General features: G+C 47.9%; 1 protein-coding gene and 1 pseudogene across 6 annotated transcripts in view; one reads left to right on the forward strand and one right to left on the reverse strand.

Annotated features, from left to right (window-relative positions):
- The window catches only part of RAP1GAP (RAP1 GTPase activating protein), a 111,971-nt gene that overhangs the window by 37,246 nt on the left and 49,126 nt on the right, over window positions 1-25,599 (reverse strand). For 4 of the 5 annotated variants that reach the window (XM_081870956.1, XM_081870954.1, XM_081870957.1 and 1 more), the window contains exons 3-7: window positions 25,073-25,172; window positions 9,312-9,347; window positions 6,753-6,800; window positions 5,770-5,808; window positions 4,525-4,710 (exon numbers count right to left, since the gene is read on the reverse strand). In XM_081870956.1, coding sequence (XP_081727082.1) covers window positions 4,525-4,710; window positions 5,770-5,808; window positions 6,753-6,800; window positions 9,312-9,329 — 291 coding nt within the window. In that variant the 5' untranslated portion in view covers window positions 9,330-9,347; window positions 25,073-25,172. Of the gene's footprint in view, window positions 1-4,524; window positions 4,711-5,769; window positions 5,809-6,752; window positions 6,801-9,311; window positions 9,348-10,658; window positions 11,043-25,072; window positions 25,173-25,599 lie in introns of those variants that run through there. The other variant, XM_081870955.1, reaches the window with a different exon arrangement.
- LOC309346647 (iron-sulfur cluster assembly 1 homolog, mitochondrial pseudogene) lies at window positions 19,011-19,575 on the forward strand (annotated as a pseudogene). Its single transcript has one exon. The product of its transcript is annotated as an iron-sulfur cluster assembly 1 homolog, mitochondrial pseudogene (transcript).

Genomic DNA, 25,599 nt, shown 5'->3' on the forward strand with positions numbered 1-25,599 from the left:
AGAGGAGACCCTCTTTTGGTTTACCCAGCAACTTCCAGCTTCCTGTTTCAGTTAATGGGGCCACGGGACCCTGGTGCTTTGAGAGGGGGAGAACAGCTCCCACTTGCCCTATCCCATGTGTAACGAGAACAATCGCCGCAATTAAAATGCAATATGAAAAGCAGTTTAAAAAACACACACGTTGCCGTCACAGAAATAAGTTGACTCCTGAAAATACACACAATGTTATAAACAGCCTTTCGTGCCCCCCCACCTTTCCCCCTAATCTTACAAGCCCCGAAAGCTGCAAACTTTCCCTCATATGGGGGGGGGTCCCCTTGATTGTTCAGTTGCCCCTTTCAGCAACTTTTCCATCTCTCCATTAACCTTTATGGACAAGGCCCCAGCCAGAAATTCAATAAATACTACTACTGCTACTGCTACTGCTACTGCTACTACTAAAGAACAGCACACAGATTTGTGTAAAGGCAAGCTGGAGGAGGGTTGCGGGGCAGGGAGGAAGGATATGTTTTTCATGAGAGGAGAAGAGAGAGCCATAGAACTGTAAAGTTGGAAGGGATCCCCAAAGCTCATCTAGTCTGACCCTCACGCAGCAACCGCAACTGAAGCATTCCTTAAAGGTGGCCCTCCAACCTCTGCTTAAAATCCTCAAAGGACGGTTTCCATGTTGTTATTACTCTTCTCTTTCTCTCAGTATTCTGAAAATATACTCGGTTGAGAGTGGATTTCATGCTCTTTATTCAGCTCATAGTGGTGAGGAGGAATGGAAGTTCCCCCAGAATGTCTGCCTTATATACATTATTTACACAATGGGCCCCACGTGATTGGCTAATTCCGGGATTCTCCTGTAGGCCAATCAAGTTACGGATTCCCTTCCACCTGGAACTGGATTGGGGTGGCTCCTGTGGACCAATCAGATTGCTGCATTCTGGATCCTATTGTTCTAGGACCAATCAGACTGCTGCCTTTTGGAACCTATTCAACTCGGTACACAACAGCTTCTCTGAATATTTTATCTCACTTTATTTGGGTAAGAACTGCATGCAAATTAAGGTGCTGAACAGAAGGAACAGGTCCCTGTATGAGAGACAGGGAAGAGGAAATCTCCCGGGGTGAGAAGAGAGGGGAGCCCCCCAGGCGAGAACCGGGAGGACACGCCCTTTCCTGTATGGGAGAAAAGTTAAGATATATTTGTGAGAGAGGATCCTGAATTTCCCCTCTCTTCTACCTTTCCTTTCTTTTTTTATTCTCTTCTTTAAAATATTTTTTTTTATTTCTTGCGCAATTTGCTTGTCTTTTGTTGCACAGTGAAAAGTGTTAATAAAACTTTATTTAAAAAAACAAGGAAGGAAGGAGAGTCCACCAGCTCCCAAGGGACCCCCATACCTTCCCCTCGAAGCACTGCCTTTATACCCCTTGCCATCTTTCCTGGGTACACAGCAAACTCAAAAGAGGATTCAGAGAATCCATTAAACCTCCCATGAACATAAGACGAGCCTGCTGGATCGGGTGAAAGGGGGTGCAACCAAGTCCCACCATGTCCTGTTTTCAATTTGGCCAACCAGATGCCCCCAAAGGGAACCCGCCAGAGCCCCCTCCCCTCCTGTGGTTTCCAGCTTTTAATATTTGATGTATTTTAATATTTTGCTGGAAGCCGCTTCTGGCGAACCAGAACAGTGCACAGAAACGCTGTTTACCTTCCCGCTGGAGTGGTACCTATTTATCTACTTGCACTTTGATGTGCTTTTGAACTGCTAGGTGGGCAGGAGCAGGGACCGAGCAACGGGAGCTCACCCCGTCGCGGGGATTCGAACCACCGACCTTCTGATCGGCAAGCCCTAGGCTCTGTGGTTTAACCCACAGCGCCAGTCGCGTCCCTCTAGTAGTAGTAGTAGTATATTATTATTATTATTATTATTATTATTATTATTATTATTATTATATCCAGGAGTATTTACTGCCTCTGACAGTGTGGGCATTTTCTAATCAGCCTTAAACTTTGGGACCTGTGTTTGCTGCAGGAGAGGAGGAAAAGGGGAAATTGGAGCGATAAACGCTCTGCCCTCCCAGGGTGGCACAAAGCTACCCAGGCCGTCCCTGGCACAGCCCAGAGCCCCACCCTTGGCACACATGGAGCAGTTCCCGCTTGGCGAGGACCGCAAAGAGGAAAGAAAAAAGAAGGAAAACAACAGGTTGAAATGCAAATCAGCCTGCTCAGAGGACTTTGGCGATGCCCTGAGAAGGAGGGCAGGGTTCCCACTTGGAGGGCAACCCTCATAAGCTCACCCCCATGTCGCCACGGACCAGCTGGGCCAGGAAGGTGACCCCGGCTAGGCTGGCCCCTGAAAGTCCTCCAAAACAATTTGTTGGCAAACAGAACATGGAAAGGGGACTGGAACAGGAATGGAGAAGGAGGAGGAAGAGGATTAGGAAGAGAAGCCTCACCTCTGATGTGGTCAACTTTTGGTCCTCCAGGTGTATGGCTAACAGGGGTGATGGAGTGTGGCACCATCTGGGGGTCACAGGTTGCCCTTCCAAGCGTTAGGAGAAGGCAGAGTGCCGAGGAAGGTAGCCGGGGCAGTGAAGGTGTGTGATGGTCTATTTTGGGGCTGGGGAACCTGTTGCCCTCCAGACATACTCCCACCGGTCTAGGGAAGGCCAGGCAGCGGTCAGGGATGATGGGAGTTGTAGTCCAGCAACATCCAGAGGAGCAAAGCTTCTCCACACCTGCCTTAGCTGAAGGCTCCAGATGCCAAGCTGAGATGTCTCCCTCCTGCTCCCCCCCAAAAACAACCCAGCTAGTTTTGGCCCCCAAGTGGGACTCTGCACCTAATCTCCCTGCTTAACAATGGTCAATTTATGGAAATGTTTATGTCTTGCATTAACTTATTCATTCGATGCTAAAGATTCCCTGCCTTGACGCTTATCAGTCGCTTGGCTGTCAGATTGTTCATGCAGAGGTTATCAAAGAATTTATTTTATTCTGTTACTGGCTATCTTTCCTTGATATGAATTTTTAGCTCGGATTGTTTATTTTTCCCACAGATTAACCAATTGCTATGCGCTGCCTGCTTTGGGGACACACCAAGGGGCCACGGACCACCTGGAAATTATGAAGGGTTTTGACGAACCATGTAAAAATTCAGCTGCCTGTCATAGCAACTGTAACCTGTTGAGCCAAATGTTCTAGGATTTATATTTGCGCTTTTAATGCTCCCTTCGATTTCTTATATATTGCATTTAACATTTTGAACACCAGAATTTAAGTTGCAACACAATAAAATACACTAAAACTAAAAGCAGCAATAAAAATACAATTAAAAATCAATATAATTTAATGCAAAGGATGCGCTGTCTCCTTGTCTTTGGACACAAATCCACAAACACGCTATGGACCACCTGACTTAAGCTTACAAGCTGAAATCAATCTTTCAGTATGACAGCGCAAAAACTTTGGAACTCCCTGCCTGATGACACCAGGAAACCGCCTTCGCTGTGCTCTTTTTGACACCTGCTAAAAACCTTTTAGTTTAGGCAAAGTCGGTCCAGGCATGTAGAATGTTGATGTGTGTTTTAACCTGTTCTTAATATTCTGCTGATTTTAATTTTTGAAAAAGTTTTAAATCTTTTTTTTTAATTGTTCTTCCTGAAATTTTTAATGTTTTATTTTCTTTGTAAACTGCTTTGAATTATTATTATTTTACAATCAAATGGTATTTAGGGCCCCTTTGGTTTTATAACTGCAAGTTGCTTTGAATTTTTTTTTTTTTTTTTTTTTTTGTATTAAACCCGCCCTGGGACCTTAGGGTGAATTGTGGCAATAAACAACACGAAATAAATAAAAACCTTGGGTTCTGTAGTTCACCCCCTCCACCAGGCTACAGTTACTAGCATCTTTAACAATATGATTTCCAAGCACAATTCAAAGTGTTGGTGCTGATCTTGAAAGCCCTAAACGGCCTTGGTCCAGTATACCTGAAGGAGCATCTCCAACCCCCATCGTTCAGCCCAGACACTGAGGTCCAGCTCCAAGGGCCTTCTAGCGGTAACCTCCCTGTGAGAAGTGATGTTACAGGGAACCAGGCGGAGGGCCTTCTCGGTAGTGGCACCCTCCCTGTGGAACGCCCTTCCACCAGATGTCAAGGAAATAAACAACTATCTGACTTTTAGAAGACATCTGAAGGCAGCCCTGTTTAGGGATGCTTTTGACGTTTGATGTTCTATTGTGCTTTTAATATTCTGTTGGAAGCCGCCCAGAGTGGCTGGGGAGGCCCAGCCAGATAGGCGGGTATAAGTTGTTATTATTATTGTTATTGTTATTGCTGCTGCTGCTGCTGCTGTTGTTATTTGGTGGGCAAGGAGTGGGGAGTCACATGCTTTAAATGCATGGTGTGTGTGTGTGCAGCTTAGAACGGAATGGAAACTGGCCAATCGGAACTGCTCAGGCATTTTGTCAAGGAAGCGGGTGGGAACCATAAGGAGTTAGGGAGGGCGTTGTCTCCTGCAGAGGGGGCACAGACTTGCCTTGCCCAGGAAGTGCTTCCGGTAGAGCTGGGCTGTGTGGTTGCTCTCCAACTTCACCTTGCAGGTCGGGGACTGGAGCAGCTCTGTCTCAGGGATGCTCGACAGCTCGTGGTTGGTGCCTTCGATCCAGTAGCCCCCAAACTGGGGCAGCAAGATGAGGGGGAAGGGGCCCTCTCGGCCCAGAACCTGGAAGAGGGGTGAGAGAAGATCGAGGTGCCTGTAGATAACCAGGAATGGTCCGTTGGGGGTTTGCCTCTCAAGTGCCTCTTTATTTAATTTAATTTTTTTAATTACTTTTCTGTACCACCCTTCATCTGAGGATCACAGGGCAGTTTGCAACACAACTCCCTGGGGAGAGCATTCCGCAAACGGGAGCCACCACAGAAAAGGCCCCTTTCTTGTGTTTCCACCTTCTAGCCCTGAGAAGGGCCTCAGATGATGATCACAGGGTTTGGGTTGGTTCATATGGAGAAAGGTATTGCAGTTCAGAGCCATTCAAAGCAGTTTGAATTGGGACCAGATGCTAATTGGCAGATAGTGCAGTTCCCCAGGATTGGACTTATACTGTCAAACTGTCTTGCCCTGGTGAGCCAAATGGCTGCTGATTTCTGCACCCGCTGAAGTTTCCGGTGTTCAGAGGCAGCCCCATGTCTAACACCTTGCAGCAATCTAACCTAGAAAGTTAGGCTATCCCTGTTCAGATAGGGGCACAGCTGGGCCTCCAGCCGAAGCTGATGGAAGAGTTCCTTGACCACCTCCTCTCGCAAGGAGGCATTAAGCACCTCATCCAACACAACTGGACTAAACTGTGCTCTGGACACTCCATGAGATTCATCTGCTGCAACAAGATCCCAAGTCAAGATCCTGGTGGAAGCAAGCGATTTTATCCTCAAAATGCTTTGCAGACAAGTCACAGCGAGCTACTGTTGCTTCAGACCAAAGCCCCACTTACTGGGCGGCATCCGGCACCAGTATGACTCAAGGGCCATCACTAATGCAGGGATGTTCCTTCAAAATCTACTCAGAGCCAAACTGAGCTGGGTAGAACGCATCACTCTCCAGAAGCGGCCAACTCCAACTCGATGCTTCCGTGTACGAAGGAGACGGCTTCCACCTGCCCACTTATTTTCGCTTGCTCCAAGCAACCACCCTGCCAGAGGTAGACTGCTCCTGCCTGTGGAAGAACCACCACAGCCCACAGAAGACAAACTTCCCTCTCTCCCTGCGACACCGCCCACTCCTTACCTCGTGGACGCTGGGATAGGGGATGTAGTCCTCTTCAGTCTGCAAAACACAAAGTAGAGTTGTGGGAAAGGAGAAACAAGGTCTGTGTAAAAATTCACTGAAACGGCTCCTAGCACAATTTGAGGGAAGCCTCAAAGGCTGCCAGCCACATGGATGGGTGCTGGGCACCTTGACTTGTGCCACATGGGTTTGCTGCAAGGATCGGGAGGTGAAACGAGGCAGAATGAGGTACCAGCTGGGCTCTACCTAAAGTAAAAGTCACAGGCCATGTTTGTGTGTGTGGGTGGGTTGCAGGGGTGGGGAAAACAGGATTCCAGAACAGAAGCAGCAGCCTTAATGCCAAGACAGACCCTTGGGTCCATCTAGCTCAGCAATGCCAACACTGGCTGGCAGCATCTCTCCCCACAAAGTAAGATTCTAGTCCTCATGTTTCTGATTTAAATAAGGACGTGCCTTATGACCACTAGGCCATCTGGCTCAGTGTTGCCTACCTTGACCGGCAGCAGCACTCCAGGATTTCAGGCAGCCCTACCTGAAGATGTTGCCAGTGGGAGACCTTGTGCAGTGCAGGCTCTAAGCCTGAAGGCGATACAACCCCAGCCCCACTCCTTGGAAGTATCCGAGGCAAGACAGATCTCTCTGGGGCACCGGGTGACAGCCCCACACAGCGGCCTGCAAACATTGCTGCATTTCCTGGCTGGAGGGACCTCCCAGAGTTGAGAGGGGAAGGGGACAGAGGGGTCTCTGCCAGTCATGCAGAGCTTGGCAGAAGCACAGGCTGGAGCCCCCAAAACCCAAGCTAAAAGGAAGGCCGGGCTATTAAAGGATACCCACTGCAGAAACGCCCACCTGTTCCAGGCTGCAAGACCCCATTTCCCTGCAGATGGGGGGCAGCACTCAGGAAGGCCCGGGTTGCCTGGGGCTGCCCTCTTCTCCCCAATTCCCAACGGGTACCCGAGAGGAGGAGGAAAGGAGGGACATACCTTCAGCGGAGGAGGAAAGGAGCATCTCTGTTCATCCATCCTGCTGCCCTGCAAGAGACATGGATGGGCCAGAGTCAACACCTGGCCATGCCCCCCCCCCCCATGCAAGCCAAGAGCACCTTTGCTTTGGAGAACGGGGGGGGCGGGCGGGGAGGACGGCGACGACACATCCTGCTTGGCACAAGGACAGGCAAGGCGGAACGGGACAATGATGTTTGCAGGACAAAGGAGTATGTTGAAAGAGAGGCGGTTCTGAGAGGACGCTTCTGTATGTGGAATTAAAGCCGCTTGCCCATTCCCCTGCTTTTAAAGACAGCCAGGTCTGTGGCATTTGGGGGGTCAGGTCAAAGCCCCTCCACATTTCAGGCCTAGAAGCAACATCAAGGATCGCCTGTCTCTCAGCTGGGACAGCCCCTCTCTGAAAATCCCCTCTGAGCATACACAGAGCGCGGTTCCCCCAATACCTCGGCGACAGTTTCCAGGAAGCTGCGATTTCAAGGCAGCCAGGAATCCTCCAGCACCACCTTTTCCTGCAGATTAAATCCCTGAAAAGGTGGTGGGCGGAGGGTGGGGGCAGAGAAACGAGAGGTCTCTTCCCTTTGCAACTGTAGATTCTTTCTCTCTCACATGCACAGATCTGGGGTCCTTTCTTCTGTTTACTGAGCAATACCAAAGCCGTCTCCCATCCGGCCCCCCAGCCTGTCCTGCCCCACAACCAGCCAGGCTCCTGTGAGTCATTTGGTGCTTTGTTGTGAAAGAATTTCCCAGAGCATGACTAGCAGAATCCGGGACCAAGGAGAAGAGTCGGTGGAAGAAGATTGGAAAAAATTTAAAGTTTATCTTCAAAAATATTGTAAAATTAAGGATTGCTAGAAAGATGTTGGGAAAAGAAAATTATGTGGTTTTAGTAGAAATGACATAAAGGATTAAGTAAAAATGAATTGTTGAAAGAGAGAACGTAAAATCATAGTATATCAAGACAAATTATTAAGATAAAAACAAGGTTGGAAGGATTTGCTGAAATAACAATTTGAATCAGAATACAAAAACGGGAGGTGTGAGGAGGTCAAGGAAATAAGTAAAGGAAAGAAAGCGATGTAAAGGTTCGATTTGTTTTGGTTTTTTTAACTGTTTGTATTTTTTCTGTCTTTTTATTTTTATTCTTTCTCTTTTTCCTTTTTGTAATCTTTAAAATGTGAATAAATATTATATATATATATATAAAGAATTTCCTAGAGCAGCTTATGTAAGAAGAGCCTCCTAGATCAGGCTGAAGGGTGCGGCCCCTCTGGTTCAGCATCCTAATTCCACAGCGGCCAACCTGGTGCATATTATGGGAATTCTTTAAGCAGGATCTGAGCATCACAGCACCCTTCCTTCTGTGGTTTCCAGCAAGGAGGCAGAGCATAGCCGTCAAGGCTAGTGAATCTGTCTAATTCTCCTTTTTAAAGCCATCCAGGTTGGCAGCCATCACTCCAGTGGGAGGGAGTTCCACAGTTTAACGATGCACTGCACGAAGGAGGACTTTCATTTGTCTTGAATCTTCTATCATTCAGCTTCCACAGAAGACACTTTAGATAAACCCACCGTCTTCATGCAATGACTAATTGTATAAATTTGCATCACACAGCACAAAGAGATGCATTTTTTCCACACGCACATATGCGCACACCCCTTGCGGTGGAACGGACTCTCTCGGGAGACAGTGGGCTCTCCTTCCTTGGAGGTTTTTAATAAATAATAATAATAATAATAATAAATTTTTATTTACACCCCTCCCTTCCCGGTTCAGAAAACCAGGCTCAGGGCGACTAGCAACAAATTTAAAACACTTAACTGACGCAACAAAACCAGCATTAAATACAGTATAAAACGGGAATAACAATAATTCAAAAAACAATAAATTCAAAAAAGAATTCAAAACTCAATTTAGGGGGGAAATCCATCCAATAAACATTAGATGATCACCAGGGCTAGCTGGCTAAATTACTCCTATTTGGGCCAGCGAGGAGACCAGGGGAGAATTAGCTGTGGGATCCCAGAGCGGGTAATCTTCATAAAAAGGGGAGTGGGAGGGAAGGAAGGGGAATAAAAGATCAGGCTAAGTTCAAATTGAAAGCCAGGTGGAATAGCTCTGTCTTACAGGCCCTGCGGAGGTCGGGTGGCCACCTATCAGGGATTCTTGAGCTGCGATTCCTGCACTGCATGGGGTTGGACTAGATGACCGCTAGGGGACCCTTCCGACTCTACAAGTGCAGAGTCCTGACCATCTCCTGCGCTGTCTGCTGAGGGCTGCAATCCAAAACACACACACACACAAACCCTGCCAAATTGGGGAAGGCCATTCTTGAAAGCTGCCTCTCCCTGCCCTGCCTTCCTTGCTTCTAGCCCAAAGATCTCCCTGTCCTAAAAGCACCTTTATCCCCTGGGGCAGGCAGGAGACCCTGTCCTGCCCACATTCCCCCTAGACTGCCCCCGAGTGTCTGGTCACCCTCCGGTCTACCTCTGTCAGACCCGGGTGCAAGTCCAGGCAGGTCTTGCCAAGTAAATTTGACTCACCTGCATCTTCTCAATCATTTCAAACAGCTCTGTGTTCTGCAAGAGATTGGGGAGAAAGGAAGTAGTGGGTGATGGTTGGCTGCATGGGAGGGGTCAGAAATAGTACCCCCCCCCAAAGGCTTTAAACACAGCTTGAGAGTTGGCAAGATCCACATTTAAACAGGCATTTGGAAACGATGCAAGAACCAGGGGTACTGAACAGACTGGGCAATTTCCCACAACAACCCTCCGAGGTAGGTTAGGCTGAGAGAGGCAGTGACTGGCCCCCAAGGTCACCCAGGGAAACTTTAAGGTGATGGGGTGTGCGTCTGAGCATCACTGGGGGTCAGAGGGTTAGTGGATCTGGGCCCAGTCAATGTCCGCGAACCAGAAAAACACCCCAAGGGTTCAGACCATCCCCTAACACCAACCCTGGCAAGGATCTTAACGCTCCTTCACAACAACCCCACGGAGTAGGCAAGCCTTCTTCCCATTTCACAGAGGTGGCACTGAGTCTGAGAGAGGGTCTATGTAGCGAATCCACAGCAGCGGCAGAGGTAGGGTTCAAGAGAAGAGCTGTACCTCCTTCACCCCTCCCCAGCTGTCAGATCTGCAGGGTCCTGGGCATACCCCTGTGCCCACAAACATGGCTGCTTCACCAGGACCCAGGAGAAGATCAGTGTGTGTCGCCCTCCCCCGCCCCCCCCCTTGCACAAAGCAGCAGCAGGTGAGAGAGCCCAGAAGCGCAGCACACAAAGGGTTAACAGGCTCTCTCCTCACAAGGCTGGCATAATGACTTTTCTTGGAAGGAGGTCAGCGCTTGGCAGGGGAGAAAGAGAGAGGGATCCGGCAAGACAACTCTGCTTTCTGAATTTGCAAAAAAACCACTCCACCTGCCCTGGATCTGGCTACTCCGAGTAGACCCGCTGAAATCAACGGCCCTACACATCCACTTGAATGAGTGAAAACAGGCTCATCTAGTCCAGCATTCTCGCCAAATACCCCTAAGAACCTAGGAATCTCGATAGACTGCTTCTGGACTTGGAAGTTCCATGGAAATGCAAGAAGAGCCGGATCACGCCCAGCACCCTGCCCTCACTGCGGCCACCCAGTGGGAAACCCTGTGGGTCTACTCTGAGTAGGACTAACACCAGATAGAGCCCCTTGCTCGCTCTACCACCACCAAACTCCTGTACGTTTCCTGCCTCCCCCCACCAGCTCCCCCATCCACCTTAATGGCCTGCTCTCTTTGCTCCGCTAAGTCAAGGGTCATCAGGAGCAGGGACCCCCAGACCCCCCCCCCAGAGGCTGTGGCAGCCGCCACCCCCTAAAGCCAAGACACAGCCCCCCATAGAGGGGTTAACTCACGCTCCAGCCATCCTCTACGGATTCCCTCCTCCGAGGAGGGGGCAGCCCGGGGGTCCCCGGGAGGGCTTGCCACTCGGCCATCAGCCTTCCTCCTTCTTCTCCTGCTGCTGCTTCGTGGGTCTCGGGTTCAGATCCTGCCCACACCCGGCCCGGGGCGCTGGAGGCTCTGTGCCTCTGCCGCGGGATGGGCAGCTTCCATGGCGAAAGCTCCCTTCCGCCTCCTTGCTCGCAGGAGCCCGGCGGGGAGAGGAGGGAAGCCAGCTCTGCAAGCCTTCGAGGGGTTCTCCCCTGCCCGCCTGGAGGATCTGCTGGGATCTGCTGCGCTGTGTGTACTCTTTGGGCGTGGAGCCAGGTGCTGCCGGATGAGAGGCAGGTCCCTGCAGCCGGATGCAACCTTTCCCGGGTGTGTGTGTGTGTGTGTGTGTGTGTGTGTGTGAGAGAGAGAGAGAGAGAGAGAGAGAGAGAGAGAGAGAGATGGGGGGAGGGAGGCAGGGAGGGAAGCTGGCTGGCTGGGGCCTGGACCACTGGGGTCGCCATGGCAACTGGCCTACACTTGAGGGGGATGAATGGGAGGAGAGAGGGAGTCTGGAAGGTGGAGGGGAGGCGCGTCGCTGCTAGGATTCCCCTCACCTCCAAACAGGAAAAAAAGAGCTTCTCTCTCCAGGACTCACATCTGGAGAAGGCAAAGTTTCACAGCAGCGAAGAAGAGGATGGAGGAGGAGAAGGAAGAGAGGAGCATCTCCCATCATTTCTCAAAATTTATCATTTGGCATTAAGAAATTGTTTTATTTAAATGCTCATAGTGTGCGGGTCTTTTGTTCCATTCAGAAGTATGATTATGATGATGATGATGATGATATTTATATTTATATTTATTTGCTTTTTCAAATCAAAGTTTTACAGTCCAACATACAACATAAAAACAAGATTCTAAGGCATCTCCTGGATTTCCCTCCTCTCCTTTGTGGGTCCTATTATTAAGTCCTTTCCTCCTGCATCTTTTATAATAATCCAAACATTTTACATCTCCATTATATCCAAAACTCACCATTAATGCTACTAATGATTTTAACTGTTTGCAGTGGTTTTTAAGATAAATCATAAATTCCCCCCATTCCTTATTAAAATTTCAGTCTTCCTGATTTCTGATTCTTCCAGTCATTTTAGCCATTTCTGCATAATCCATCAACTTAATCTGCCATTCTTCTCTGGTAGGGACTTTATCTCCTTTCCATTAAGATAAATTCAACAATGCAAATAAGTTTTGATGGATGCAATAATGGAAAACCGATTGGTTGGGACTTTATTTTCTTTCCATGCTTGTAAACTGCAAATGAATAATTCTGTGTGTTTATATGTTGTGAGTGTGTTTATATAAACACACACACAAACATATAAAACATGGCAATGCTTGGCCTAAAGGCCTAAAATTACAATAAGGTTGGACCAGATAATCCATTGGGTCCCCTTTCCAACTCTACAACTGTGTTTTAAGGAAAGGCTGCTGTGTTTTTACTGTGATTATCTGTATTTTTAAATAAGTATGATATATGTTTGTGTGCTTTGATTTTATTAGGTTTGGATTGCTTTCTAATGCGTGTCTTTCCCCCATGTTTTAAGCTGTTTCTGTTTTATACCGGTAATAATGGTGCAATTCTATGATTCTTCAAGGTACAGACTTTCATTCTCTCTTAAGGAATCCAAGATCTCTCAGATACCCAGGACACACACACACACACACACACACACACACACACACACAAACACACACACACACAAACACACACACGTGCGCACAGCCTCCAGCCATAACTCTGTGAAAGCAGAACTGAGGAAATAATAATAATCCTCTCCTTCTCTCTCCCTCCCCTCGCCCCCAACCACCTCGTCTGTATTTGCAATTAAGACCATCAAAGCAAGTTAATTAGAGAGAATTAAGAGTGCTCTTTTAACCAGTTAATTGATCCTTTAATTGATATGGGGAAAGTGAGGACAGCAGATCCTCAATAGACTCTCAGGTCCTTGAGGCAGGGGGTAGAGGTCTCATGAGGATAGCCCAAGACCACCCCCTCCCTCTCTCATTTCCCACCTCTTCTCACAGTGGAGTTGATTCTCTCACACACCAGGGCCAGAATCTCTTTCAAATCTCGGGATTCTTAAACCCGGCACAAATGGAGGCATGATGGGCATGGCCCTCTGAGCATGCGCCGAGTGCCTCCCTCACCACCAGCAAGCAAAGCTGCCCTCCAGAGGCAAACATAGGAAGAAGGTGTTTTGTGCACAGTCGGATCTTCCAATGCAATATTGTCTTAAATACTAGGAGTCTTCCACCTTTCTTTGAGCCCAAACATGCATTTTGGGGACCCAATTCTTAAATCTTCTGTTTCACAGAGATGTTGGTGTCGTGCCAGTGCTGATTAGGCCAATGCCCAGTGGCAGGTCTTGCCTCGCACCAGCAATGGCTCTCCAGGGATTCGGGCAGGAGATGCTGCCAGCAGGGACTGAACCTGGGGCCTTCCTTCTGCAGGCCCAGCAGGGGCTCCAGCATGCAGCTGCGGTCCTTCCCTTAAAAAACGAATCAAGATCCCAGTCCTCACGGTTCTGAAGGGCTGGCTTAAGCAGGAAGCTGCCTTAGACTGAGACAGGAGACTGGTCCATCTAGCTCAGTGCTGCCTACACGACCCGGCAGCAAAGGCTCTCCAAGATTTCAAGTTGGGGAGTCTCTCCCAGGGGATTGAGCCTGGGGCCTTCTGCATGCCAAGCAGCTGCTCTGAGCTCTCCCCAGCTTGGAACAAAGGCAAGCTGGGTTCTAAGGAAACACAGATTCAAATCCTAGGGAAGGTGTACGGAGTGTTAAGGGAACATGCCAAGTGAGGGGCAGGTGGGGCTCATCCACTGGAGAAGGAAAACACTGACCCTAAACCTCCGCTAGCCCAGAGATGGAAAGAGGACAAAGTTCTGACCAGAGAAGAATGGCAGATCAAGTTGATGGATTATGCCGAAATGACAAAAATGACCGGAAGAATCAGAAATCGGGAAGACCGAAATTTTAATAAGGAATGGGGGAAATTTATAATTTACCTTAAAAAACATTGTAAACAGTTAAAATCGTTAGCAGGATTGGAATGACACTCGTAGTTTAATGGTGAATTTTGGATATAATGGCGATGTAAAAGATTTTGATTATTATGAAAGACGCAGGAGGAAATGATTCATAACAGGACTGACAAAGGGGAGGAGGGAAGTCCGGGAGATTCTTTGAAATCTTGTTTTTATGTTGTATGTTGTGTGTTTGTGATTGTAAAATTTTAATTTGAAAAACCAAATAAGAAATCTATTTTAAAAATAATAAACCACCGCTGCTTTACACAATAAATATCTTTGAGAGAAAAGAATGCTTGGGAGTAAAACTCGCACAAATCTGGAGCGGGGTCCGTAAGGCGGCTGGATGGTGCCTTGTACGCCTCCTTCCAGCGACTCCTGCTGCCAGGATGGTACCAAACATATTGCTCTGCTTTCTTTTGCACCCCATCAGCGAGTCCTGCCATCTGGGCAGCCCAGGACCTCCAAACACACTGCCCAGGCTTGTGCCCTGGGGAAGTCACTTCGCTAAGGCGGCAGGGGCTGGGATTCCTCCCTGCATTTCTGCTGGTGGTTTTCACATGAGCCTATCCACACACCCCCACTCTCTCCCAGAGGAGGAAGGTGGAGGGGGGCAGGAGATTCCAGGCAGGCACTTCCTATGCAGAAGGACTCTGCTCCATTGACATTGGCAGCCGCTCTCGGAGCCCCAAACAAGGAGCCCTTTCACCTCTCTGTGTGCCTCATTTGCATCTCAGAGACGGGAGGGAGGAAGGGAGAAGAGAAGAGAAGCAAGCCTTTGGGTTTCTGCAGAGGCTGCCTCCTACTCCTGCTCCTCTTCCTCGCAGGGATGGAGCACTGACTGAACACCACTCTCTCCCCATTTTGAAAAGGAATCTAAAACAGGAGTAGGCAAACTAAATCTGGCCTGCGGACAGTCCGGGAATCAGCATGTTTTTACATGAGTTGTTTAGTTTTTTTTTTTTTTTTTTTAAATAATTTTTATTCAATTTTCAATTTTAAAGACAAAACAAACTTACATAAAAAAAAATCAAAACAAAAGTAAAACAAACACAAAACAAAACAAAACACAACCAAATTTTCATCTCCTTCTTTCAATGACTTCCCCGCACTCCCCTGCCCACCTTCCATTTTCACTACATAACTCAGCAAATTATTTATTAGGTCTCTTAAAAATTATTCAATTCTTTCCTTCCAATTTATCTTTTCCCCCTTTTTAACTTATCATAATTTTACATGTTCCCTTTCCCATATTGGATCTATTCTCCAAGGTCGGCGTAATTTCTCTCCCACAAATTCATCCTTTTTTTTTTTTTTCCTTTTTTTTTAATATTAAATCTAAAATCATAATATTTCAGTTCCAAATCCCAGGTTTTTACCACCCCAAATTCCCCTCCCCCCTGCCCCCGCTTTGCCCCTACCCAAATAGATAAACAACAGTTTTAGCCTGGATTTCTGACATCCGAGGCCTTCAGGCCCCAGTTAGCCTCTCTCCGCCGATTTTGTTTATAGTCCTCTTTGTTGGTCTTCCCTTCTCCATGAAGTTCTGTCAGCAGCTCCTCATATTTTCTTTCTTCCAAATCAAACAAAGACAGTTTTTGACCAAAGACAACAAATCTCCCAAAGTCCAGCCCCAGAAAGAAGTCCCCATTGAACTTGTTCATTCTTTGTTGATTCAATATTCTGATTATTCCAGGGGCTTCTCTCTTCCTCTGGCCCTGCAGATCTGCAATCCCATAGTCATCCTCCTTGTTTCTTTGATTCCCAAAAGTTACAGGTTTCTGTTTGCATTCTTGTTGAACTCTTTCTTTTTCTCCTTCCCCCCATAGGGTTATCTCTCCTTCTGCAGCTGCAAATTTTTTTTCCACTTGTTTAGTTCCATTGACAGAGTCGTTAAGTTTAAGACTGAAGGTCATCAACTGTTCAGTCATAATTGTGTTCTGTTTTTGCAAGGTTCCCACCAGACAAAACATTTTTTGTATCTCTGCCAGTAATTTTCCTTCAGCAGCCATTGCAATGTCATCAGTTCCCTCCAGAGGGATCTCCATCATGAATCTCACCCAACAGTCAGTTACTTTGTTGTTAAAAATTATTTTGTTTCCAATCAATTCAATCAATTCAGTTTCAATGTAGCATTTAATCCAGAAAAGCAGTTATAACACAGTTCCACGTTTCGGCTAGTCGTTTGACAGCTCTTTTTGACAGCTGTCAAACTCCTTATTCTGTTTCTCGGGCTCCCACACTGGGCGCTACCCGGGTCTGGGGGGGTCAACTTAAAAAGCAAAACCCCCGGAATTCCTCTTTCTTCCACTCCTGCTCAAATTACTTCTTAATTCAGTTTGTGAAAGTTCTCCGTTTAAGCACCAAAGTCTTTCCGACCTGGTGCTATCTCTTTGCTTTAAATCTTTTGGTGGGGAGGGGGAGTGCGGACTTCCTTTTTAACACGTCCCCCCGATCATACTCGAATTCGTAAATAAGAAACTTTTAGTGCCGAAATTTCCTTTTACTCACGGGTTACATTTTCAGTCCAAATTTTAAGAAGAAAGACAGCGCTCTCCGGTCATGGCTCGCGGCTTCGCTCCGCCAAGGCAGCGATCGACTCTCAGCACCACGCCACTCTCCGGTCCACTCCGTAGCCTTTAAAAAGGCTCTTCGCGGGTCAGGGAGGGCGCTTAAGGTGCCCACCGAGTCACCATGTCCGCAGGCTTCCGCGCCTGCGGTTTCTAAGGGTCCCCGTGTCGCCGGCACGGCAAGACCCGTCCTTAGCGGAGCCGACTCCCTCCGGAGCTCAGAGGGAGTCCGCCATTACCCGTTCGCGCTATCCCGGAAGTACATGAGTTGTTTAGTTGTGTCCGACTCTTCGTGACCCCCTGGACCAGAGCACGCCAGGCACTCCTGTCTTCCACTGCCTCCCACAGTTTGGTCAAACTCATGCTGGTAGCTTCGAGAACACTGTCCAACCATCTCGTCCTCTGTCTTCCCCTTCTCCTTGTACCCTCCATCTTTCCCAACATCAGGGTCTTTTCCAGGGAGTCTTTCCAGGGAGTCGCCTGGAGATTAAATGACACGGGGAGGGGAGAACCATCTACTCCACGTTGAGTTCCTTGGAGAAAAATGGTGAGGTATCACAGCAGTCACGAAATTAAAAGACGCCTGCTTCTTGGGAGGAAAGCAATGACAAACCTAGACAGCATCTTAAAAAGCAGAGACATCACCTTGCCAACAAAGGTCCGTATAGTTAAAGCTATGGTTTTCCCAGTAGTGATGTATGGAAGTGAGAGCTGGACCATAAAGAAGGCTGATCGCCGAAGAATGGATGCTTTTGAATTATGGTGCTGGAGGAGACTCTTGAGAGTCGCATGGGCTGCTAGAAGATCAAACCTATCCATTCTGAAGGAAATCAGCCCTGAGTGCTCACTGGAAGGACAGATCCTGAAGTTGAGGCTCCAATACTTTGTCCACCTCATGAGAAGAGAAGACTCCCTGGAAAAGACCCTGATGTTGAGAAAGATGGAGGGCACAAGAAGAAGGGGACGACAGAGGTCGAGATAGTCAGACAGTGGTCAGACAGTAGAATGTGCAATTTTATTTAAAATGCATCTCTTGGGTACGGAAGCTGTACTACCCAGGACAGGATGGGGTTGTGCAGAGTTGTTAAGGCAGCAGAGAGCGTTGTTGGCTGCCCACTCTCCACCTTAGAGCAGATTTATGCCACAAGGTGCCATAGGAAGGCACTGGACATAGTAAAAGATCCATCGCATCCTGGTCACTCTCTCTTCGAGCTCCTGCCGTCGGGACGGAGATACAGGACGATGAAGACAAGAACGAGCCGTCTCAAGAACAGCTTCTTCTCCAGAGCAATCTCGGCCCTGAATGGGAAACGTGGACTTTGAAAGTTATCTAATCTTCCTTGCTGTATTATACTGTATTGTTTTAATTAGTGTTTTTATAGTTGTTCTGATTTTGTGTGGAGTGCCCTACCTGGGTGGATGGAGCAGCCAAGTAAATTTCGTTGTCCCTGAGAGGGGGCAATGACAATAAAGATATTATTATTATTATTATTATTATTATTATTATTATTATTATTATCCATGCGCCGTGTCCATGGATAACCTCGGAGGATATGAAATTCACTGCATGCACTACAATAAAAGAAAATGTTATGAAAATGATATATAGATGGTATGTAACACCAGCAAAACTTGGTAAGATGTATAAAGTCAGTAATAAATGTTGGAAATGTCAGGAAAAAGAAGGAACATTTTATCATATGTGGTGGGAGTGTAAGAAAGTGAAAGGTTTCTGGGAAATGATTTATAATGAGATGAAGAAAATGTTGAAATATAACCAGAAGCATTGTTATTAGGAATATTAGGGAATGAAATTAAAAAGAAGGATGTGAAGTTATTTAGGTATGCAGTGACAGCAGCTAGAATTTTGATGGCCCAGAAATGGAAACAGGAAGAAATGCCGATGAGGGAAGAATGGAGAATGAAATTGATGGAATATGCAGAAATGGACAAATTAACGGGGAATATTCGGAACGAATGCGATCAGAGATTCACCGAGGCGAGGACTGGAATAAATTTACAGAGTATATAAAAAATTCATGTGAGGAGCAATTAATGCTTGTTGGCTTTCAAGAAGCTCTGTGAAAATGATTGATAGGAATGTTGCTTAAAATATATGATAAGATTAAGACTGTAAAGCGCAATATAAATTTAAGAAATGTGAGTAATTGTGATAATATGGAAAATTGTCAGATAGGCTGAGGGAAGTCTAAAAGATGTATATGTTAGAAGTGGATGTCAAACATGGATGGAATGTATATTGGAAATTGAATAAAAATTAATTATATATATACAGTGGTGCCTCGCAAGACAAAAAGAATCCGTTCCGCGAGTCTCTTCGTCTTGCGGTTTTTTCGTCTTGCAAAGCAAGCCCATTAGCGGCTTAGCGGATTAGCGCTATTAGCGGCTTAGCGATCAGCTGATAAGCAGCTTAGCGACTTAGCGGATCAGCTGATAAGCGGCTTAGCGGATCAGCTGATAAGCGGATTAGCGGCTTAGAAAAGGGGGGGGAGGGGAAAAAACCCAGCAGGAAGTCGCAAGACATTTTCGTCTTGCGAAGCAAGCCCATAGGAAATTCGTTTTGCGAAGCACCTCCAAAACGGAAAACCCTTTCGTCTAGCGGGTTTTCCGTCTTGCGAGGCGTTCGTCTTGCGGGGCACCACTGTATAAAAAAGATAACCTCGGAGGACGGGGCTGAATGTGCAGAGCGGGAGAGATGGCCACTTCCATGGTCAGAGACACCGTTCAGCTGGCCGTGAGCGAGAGGAAGGTTCAGGCCACTAGAGCCGCCCTTACACTGACCCCATCTGCTGTGCAGAAGATAAAACAACTGCTTAAAGACAAACCTGACCATGCAGGTGTTAAAGTTGGTGTCTGTACAAGAGGCTGTAATGGGCTTTCTTATACACTAGAATACACAAAATCAAAGGGGGACTCTGATGAGGAAGTAGTACAGGATGGTGTTAAGAGTGTTTATCAAAAAGAAAGCGCAATTCACACTTCTAGGAACTGAAATGGACTACAGTATATAGAAGACAAACTGTCCAGTGAATTTATTTTCAATAACCCAAACATCAAAGGAACATGTGGTTGTGGAGAAAGCTTTAACATTTAAAACATCAGGACTGTCACTTTTAAGACCACAAAACTGGTTTCTGAAGTAATCACTCAGTGTGTGCGTTTTCACAGCTTTAGGCTTTGTAATATATAGCTGCCTTTCCAGCAGAATAAAAGTACTGTGTGTTTTTTAAATAAAAAAATGCACCTCTGGGTTATTTGTGGGGCCTGCCTGGTGTTTTCACATGAGTAGAATGTGTGCTTTTATTTAAAATGCATCTCAGGGTTATTTGTGGGGTGTAGGAATTCGTTCACCCCCCCAATAGTCTGGCCCACCACATAGTCTGAGGGACAGCGGACCGGCCCATGGCTGAAAAGGGTTGCGGACCCCTGGTCTAAAACAAGGATTTGGAGATGAGCGTCAGAAGCAACAGCCTCTGCAGGCAGGCAGGCCCTGAAGTGGTACACCCTCTGACACACACACACTCTGGTTTTTAAAATTATAATTTGGGTTTATCAAAAAGAAGACATGCCACACGAATCTCATTTCTTTTTTTGGTGGAGTTACAAGCTTGATGGATCAGGGGAATGCAGTGGACTTAGTGTATCTTGATTTCAGTAAGGCATTTGACAAAGTCCCCCATGGTATTATTGCAGAGAAGCTGGTAAAATATGGACCGGGTGAGATAACTATTAGGTGGGTTTGTAGCTGGTTGACTGACTGAACACAAAGAGTACGCATTAATGGTTCCTCGTCATCCTGGGGGAAAAGTTAGCAGGCTTCTGTCCTGGGCCCGTTGTTGTTCAACATCTTTAGAAATGACTTGGATGAAGGAATTGAGGGGCTGCTCATCAAATTTCCAGATGACACCAAACTGGGAGGGATAGACAATGCCTCTGAAGACAGAATTGGGATTCAAAATGAATTTCAATAGGGACAAATGTAAGGTTCTGCTCTTCAGCAAGAAGAACCAGACGCACAAATGTAAGATGGGGAAAAATTACTAGTAGAACATGTGAAAAAGATTTAGTGGACCACACGCTTAACATGAGGCAACTGTGTGATGCAGCAGCAAAAAAGGTGAATGCTATTCTAGGCTGCATTGACAAAAGTCTAGGGTCCAGATCAAGGGAAGTAATAGTACCACTCCTTTCTGCCTTGGTCAGATCACACCTAGAATACTGTGTGCAGTTCAGGGTGCCACAATTTAAGAAGGATGTTGACAAGCTGGAACGTGTGCAGAGGAGGGCAACTAGGGTGATTAAGGGTCTAGAAGCCAAACCTTATGAGGAACGGCTGAAGGAGCTAGGTATGTTTAGCCTGGAAAAGAGGTGGATGAGAGGAGATATGATAGCCATCTTCAAATATCTAAAGGGTTGTCACATGGAAGATGGAGCAAGCTTGTTTTCTCCTGCTCTGGAGGGTGGGATTCGAAGCCATGGCTTCTAGTCACCTTTATCAAGATCACTGGAGGAGGTCAGTGATTCTTTTGGGCAGGGCTAGTCGGAGGGTTTCCTGCTCTGGAGGGTAGGACTCGAACCCATGGCTTCAAGTTACAAGAAAGGAGATTCCGGCTAAACACCGGGAAGAACTTTCTGACAGTCAGAGCCGTTCGACAATGGAACAGTCTCCCTTGGGAGGTAATGGACTCTCCTTCCTTGGAGATTTTTAAGCAGAGGTCGGATGGCCATCTGCCATGGCTGCTTTAGTTGAGATTCCTGCATTGCAGGGGGTTGGACTAGATGACCCTTGGGGTCCCTTCCAACTATATGATTCTATGAATTTCCTGCTCTGCAATCCCCACCACCCTTGCAGGATAAATGCCAAGCGCATGCAAGATGCTAAGAACATCAGAGGAACCTGCTGGATCAGGCCAACGGCCCATCTGGTCCAGCTTCATGTTTTCACGGGGGCCAAACCCTGCGAATTGCCCAAACCCGCAAGCAGGGCAACAGCAACAGTCGTTCCTTCTGCAGTTCCCAGCAAGTTTTGTTCAGAAGCATCAGTACCTCCCAGTAGCCACTGACAGCCTTACATGGGTTTGGGCAATTCTCTGGGACGCCGGTGGCGCTGTGGTCTAAACCACAGAGCCTAGAGCTTGTCGATCAGAAGGTTGGCGGTTCAAATCCCCGCGACGGGGTGAGCTCCCGGTGCTCGGTCCCTGCTCCTGCCCACCTAGCAGTTCGAAAGCACGTCAAAGTGCAAGTAGATAAATAGGTACCGCTCCAGCGGGAAGGTAAACGGCGTTTCCGTGCGCTGCTCTGGTTTGCCAGAAGCGGCTTTGTCATGCTGGGCACATGACCCAGAAGCTGTATGCCGGCTCCCTCGGCCAATAAAGCAAGATGAGCGCCGCAACCCCAGAGTCGGCCACGACTGGACCTAATGGTCAGGGGTCCCTTTACCTTTACTGGGTTTGGCAGCTATCCAGTCTGTGCTGTGTGCAGAAACCCCTTTCTTTCTCAATCCCAAACAGTTTCACGGGATGCCCACCAGCTCATCTACCTCAAACAACAGAGGAGGGACGGTGCCCATCGCTGCCAGGCAGCAAGGCGGCCAAGCAGGAATCCTGCCCCAAATGCCAAAGTGGCCCCTTGCTGGGCCAAGGGCACGGCCTCCTCCTCCTCCTCAGGAGCCCTAATGATTCAGGCTTTCCTCACCCCAGAGACCTGCGGGGGCGCCTCCGTTGCCATGGGGACCACCCACAAGCTGGAGCTATGCATCACACACACGGGCAGGCGGGCGGGGGGGGGGAGTTGCGCATGGAGGACGACTCAAAGCATTGCAAGCCTCAAGAAGCAGAGAGTCCTTTCCCCCACACCTGCCTGGTAACAAGACCCCCAACTTGGGGAGTGAGCTGGAGGTGGTGGGCATGGAGGAGGAAGGAAGGAAGAGGGCAGAACTGCAGGTCCCGGGCCACAGGGAGGTTAGGCTGGCCTCAACCAGAGCCAGGGCTTTTTCGGCCGTGGCCCCCATCTGGTGGAACGCTCTGTCACAAGAGACTAGGGCCCTGCGGGACTTGACATCTTTCCGCAGGGCCTGCAAGACAAAGCTGTTCCGCCTGGCCTTTGGTTTGGACTCAGTCTGGCCCCCTCCTTTGGTAATCCTCACAGAATTCTAGCCCAATGGTTGCCATTACAGTGGTACCTCGCAAGATGAAATTAATTCGTTCTGCGAGTTTTTTTGTCTTGCGATTTTTTCCGTCTTGCGAAGCACCAGAGTCTTCAAAAACCTCAAAAAAGGCTACCACACCGCGTGCTATGAGTTGCTCCTCGAAGTCAAGTCGCAACTGCACCCCCTAAATGCATGGTTTTAAGAAAAAGGAAACAAACTTGCAAGACAAAGGAAACAAACTTGCAAGACGTTTTCATCTTGCGAAGCAAGCCCATAGGGAAATCCATCTTGCGAAGCAACTCAAAAAACGAAAAACTCTTTCGTCTTGCGAGTTTTTCGTCTTACGAGGCATTCGTCTTGCGAGGTACCTCTGTAATTTGATTTGAACTGATTTTATAATGAACTGATTGAGGTTGAATCCTGACAAGGCAGAAGAACTATTTTGGGGGGACAGGGGGCAGGCGGGTGTGGGGGATTCCCTGGTCCTGAATGGGGTAACTGTGCCCCTGAAGGACCAGGTGCGCAGCCTGGGAGTCATTTTGGATTCTCAGGTGTCCATGGAGGCGCAGGTCAAATCTGTGTCCAGGGCAGCTGTTTATCAGCTTAACCTGATATGCAGGCTGAGACCCTACCTGCCCGCGGACTGTCTCACCAGAGTGGTGCATGCTCTAGTTATCTCCCGCTTGGACTACTGCAATGCGCTCTACGTGGGGCTACCTTTGAAGGTGACCCAGAAACTGCATTTAATCCAGAATGTGGCAGCTAGACTGGTGACTGGGAGTGGCCGCTGGGACCACATAACACTGGTCCTGGGAGATCTGCATTGGCTCCCAGTACGTTTCCGAGCACAATTCAAAGTGTTAGTGCTGACCTTTAAAGCCCTGAACGACCTCAGTCCAGTATACCTGAAGGAGCGTCTCCACCCCAATTGTTCAGCGCGGACACTGAGATCCAGCGCCGAGGGCCTTCTGGTGGTTCCCTCATTGCGAGAAGTGAGGTTACAGGGAACCAGGCAGAGGGCCTTCTCGGTAGTGGCGCCCACCCTGTGGAACACCCTCCCTTCAGATGTGAAGGAAATAAGCAGCTATCCTATCTTTAAAAGACATCTGAAGGCAGCCCTGTTTAGGGAAGTTTTTAATATTTAATGCTGTACTGTTTTTAACACTTGATTGGGAGCTGCCCAGAGTGGCTGGGGAAACTCAACCAGATGGGTGGGGTATAAATAAATTATTATTATTATTATTATTATTATTATTATTATTATTATTATTATCATCATCATTAGAATGCTGTATTATTTTACTGTTGTTAGCCGCTCTGAGCCCGGCTTTGGCTGGGGAGGGTGGGATATAAATAAAATTATTATTATTATTATTATTATTATTATTATTATTATGCAACCAGAGGCAGGTGGAGTTGGCAGGCTCCTTCTCCAGTTTGCCTTGCTGGGTGAGACACACAGGTTTGGTCTCCCTTGACATTACTCACCTTTGTGGAGAAGGGAGCTTGTTTTGGGTTGCTTCATAACCAGAAGCCGCTCGGTGCCCACCTACAGCACTCCAGGTCTTCCGCCCACAAAATAATGCAAGATTCTAGTCCTCATGGATTTGAGTCAAGGGCTGATCGTCATACTTAGGGGCCTGATACAGAGTCAGACTACCTAGCTCTGTATTGCCTACACGGACTGGCAACAGAAAGACTGGAGATTTTGCCAGGGAATGGCACTTGGGGCCTTCTGTGCTGACTGGCAAGTGACGCGGCTGGGGGTTGGGCTAGATGACCCACTGGGAACCACTGCAGAACCAGCCATCTTCCTGCCCCACAGTTAGAGGGCAGGGCAGCGGCTTTAAATAAAGCCGATCTGCTCCTTGCAGTTTGTTGCCTAAGCGGCAGGTTGGTGGCAGAGAACAAGACCCACTGGCAGCCCTGCAGGGGTGTTGTGTCGCAGCTGGGCAGTGAAGGGGCTGCGAGAGGCTACTCTTGGGCACTTTCGCTGAGCCAGTGAAATAAATAAAATAATAAATAAATAAATAAATAAATAAATAAATAAATAATATAATAATTTATTTATACCCCGCCCACCTGGCTGCGTTTCCCCAGCCACTCTGGGCGGCTTCCAACAGAACACTAAAATACAATAACCTATTAAACATTAAAAGCTTCCCTAAAGAGGACTGCCTTCAGATGTCTTCTGAAAGTTTGACAGTTGTTTTTCTCTTTGACATCTGATGGGAGGGCATTCCACAGGGCGGGTGCCACTACTGAGAAGGCCCTGTGCCTGGTTCCCTGTAACTTTCGCTTCTCACAGTGAGGGAACCGCCAGAAGGGCCTCGGTGCTGGACCTCAGCGTCCAGGCAGAATGATGGAGTTGGAGACGCTCCTTCAGATATACTGGACCGAGGCCGTTGACTCCGTTGGCAGAGCACAAGACTCTTAATCTCTGGGTCGTGGGTTCAAGCACCACATTGGGCAAAGAGATTCCTGCATTACAGGGGGGTGGACTAGATGAACCTCAGGAGTCCCTCCCAACTCTACAATTCCCCCCAAAAATGAAAAGTGATGGGGACTCTTACCTTGGGGTGGCGGAGAGCAGCGTGAGGGAGGTTGGCGCCAAGAGAAGGCAGTTCTAAGGGGCCGCTGAAGGAGAAGCTGGCTGGCCCATCACTGTGTTTGCTGGGGAAAAAGAGAAAGTCCTGTTAGAAGAGGGGACAGAGTCCAGGAGCCCAAGGGTTGCAGGTTCGAGTTCAGCAGAGATGGAAAACGTCCAGGCCGTCCAGAAAGGTTCCGAATGTGGAGGTGACCCTTTCACCCAGCTGGAATATTGGTTCCTCTAGCCCAGTATTGCCCACAATGACTGGCAGCAGCTTCAGACAAGGAGTCTCTTCCCCAGAGATTGAACCCGGAACCTTCTAGAAGCAAAGGCACACGAGCTTCCGTCCTCTAAAAATAAAATAAGATCCCGGTCCTTATGGTTCTGAATCAAGGGCTGATTTGAATAGAAACCTAGGAAGCTGCCTTCTGTCGAGTCAAACCATTGGGCCCATCCAGCCCAGTACTGTCTGCACTGACTGGCAGCAGCGGCTCTCCAGAGTCTCAGGTA

The sequence above is a fragment of the Podarcis erhardii genome (genome assembly GCF_964252035.2).
Source record: "Podarcis erhardii genome assembly, chromosome: 7".
Lineage (NCBI taxonomy): Eukaryota > Metazoa > Chordata > Lepidosauria > Squamata > Lacertidae > Podarcis > Podarcis erhardii.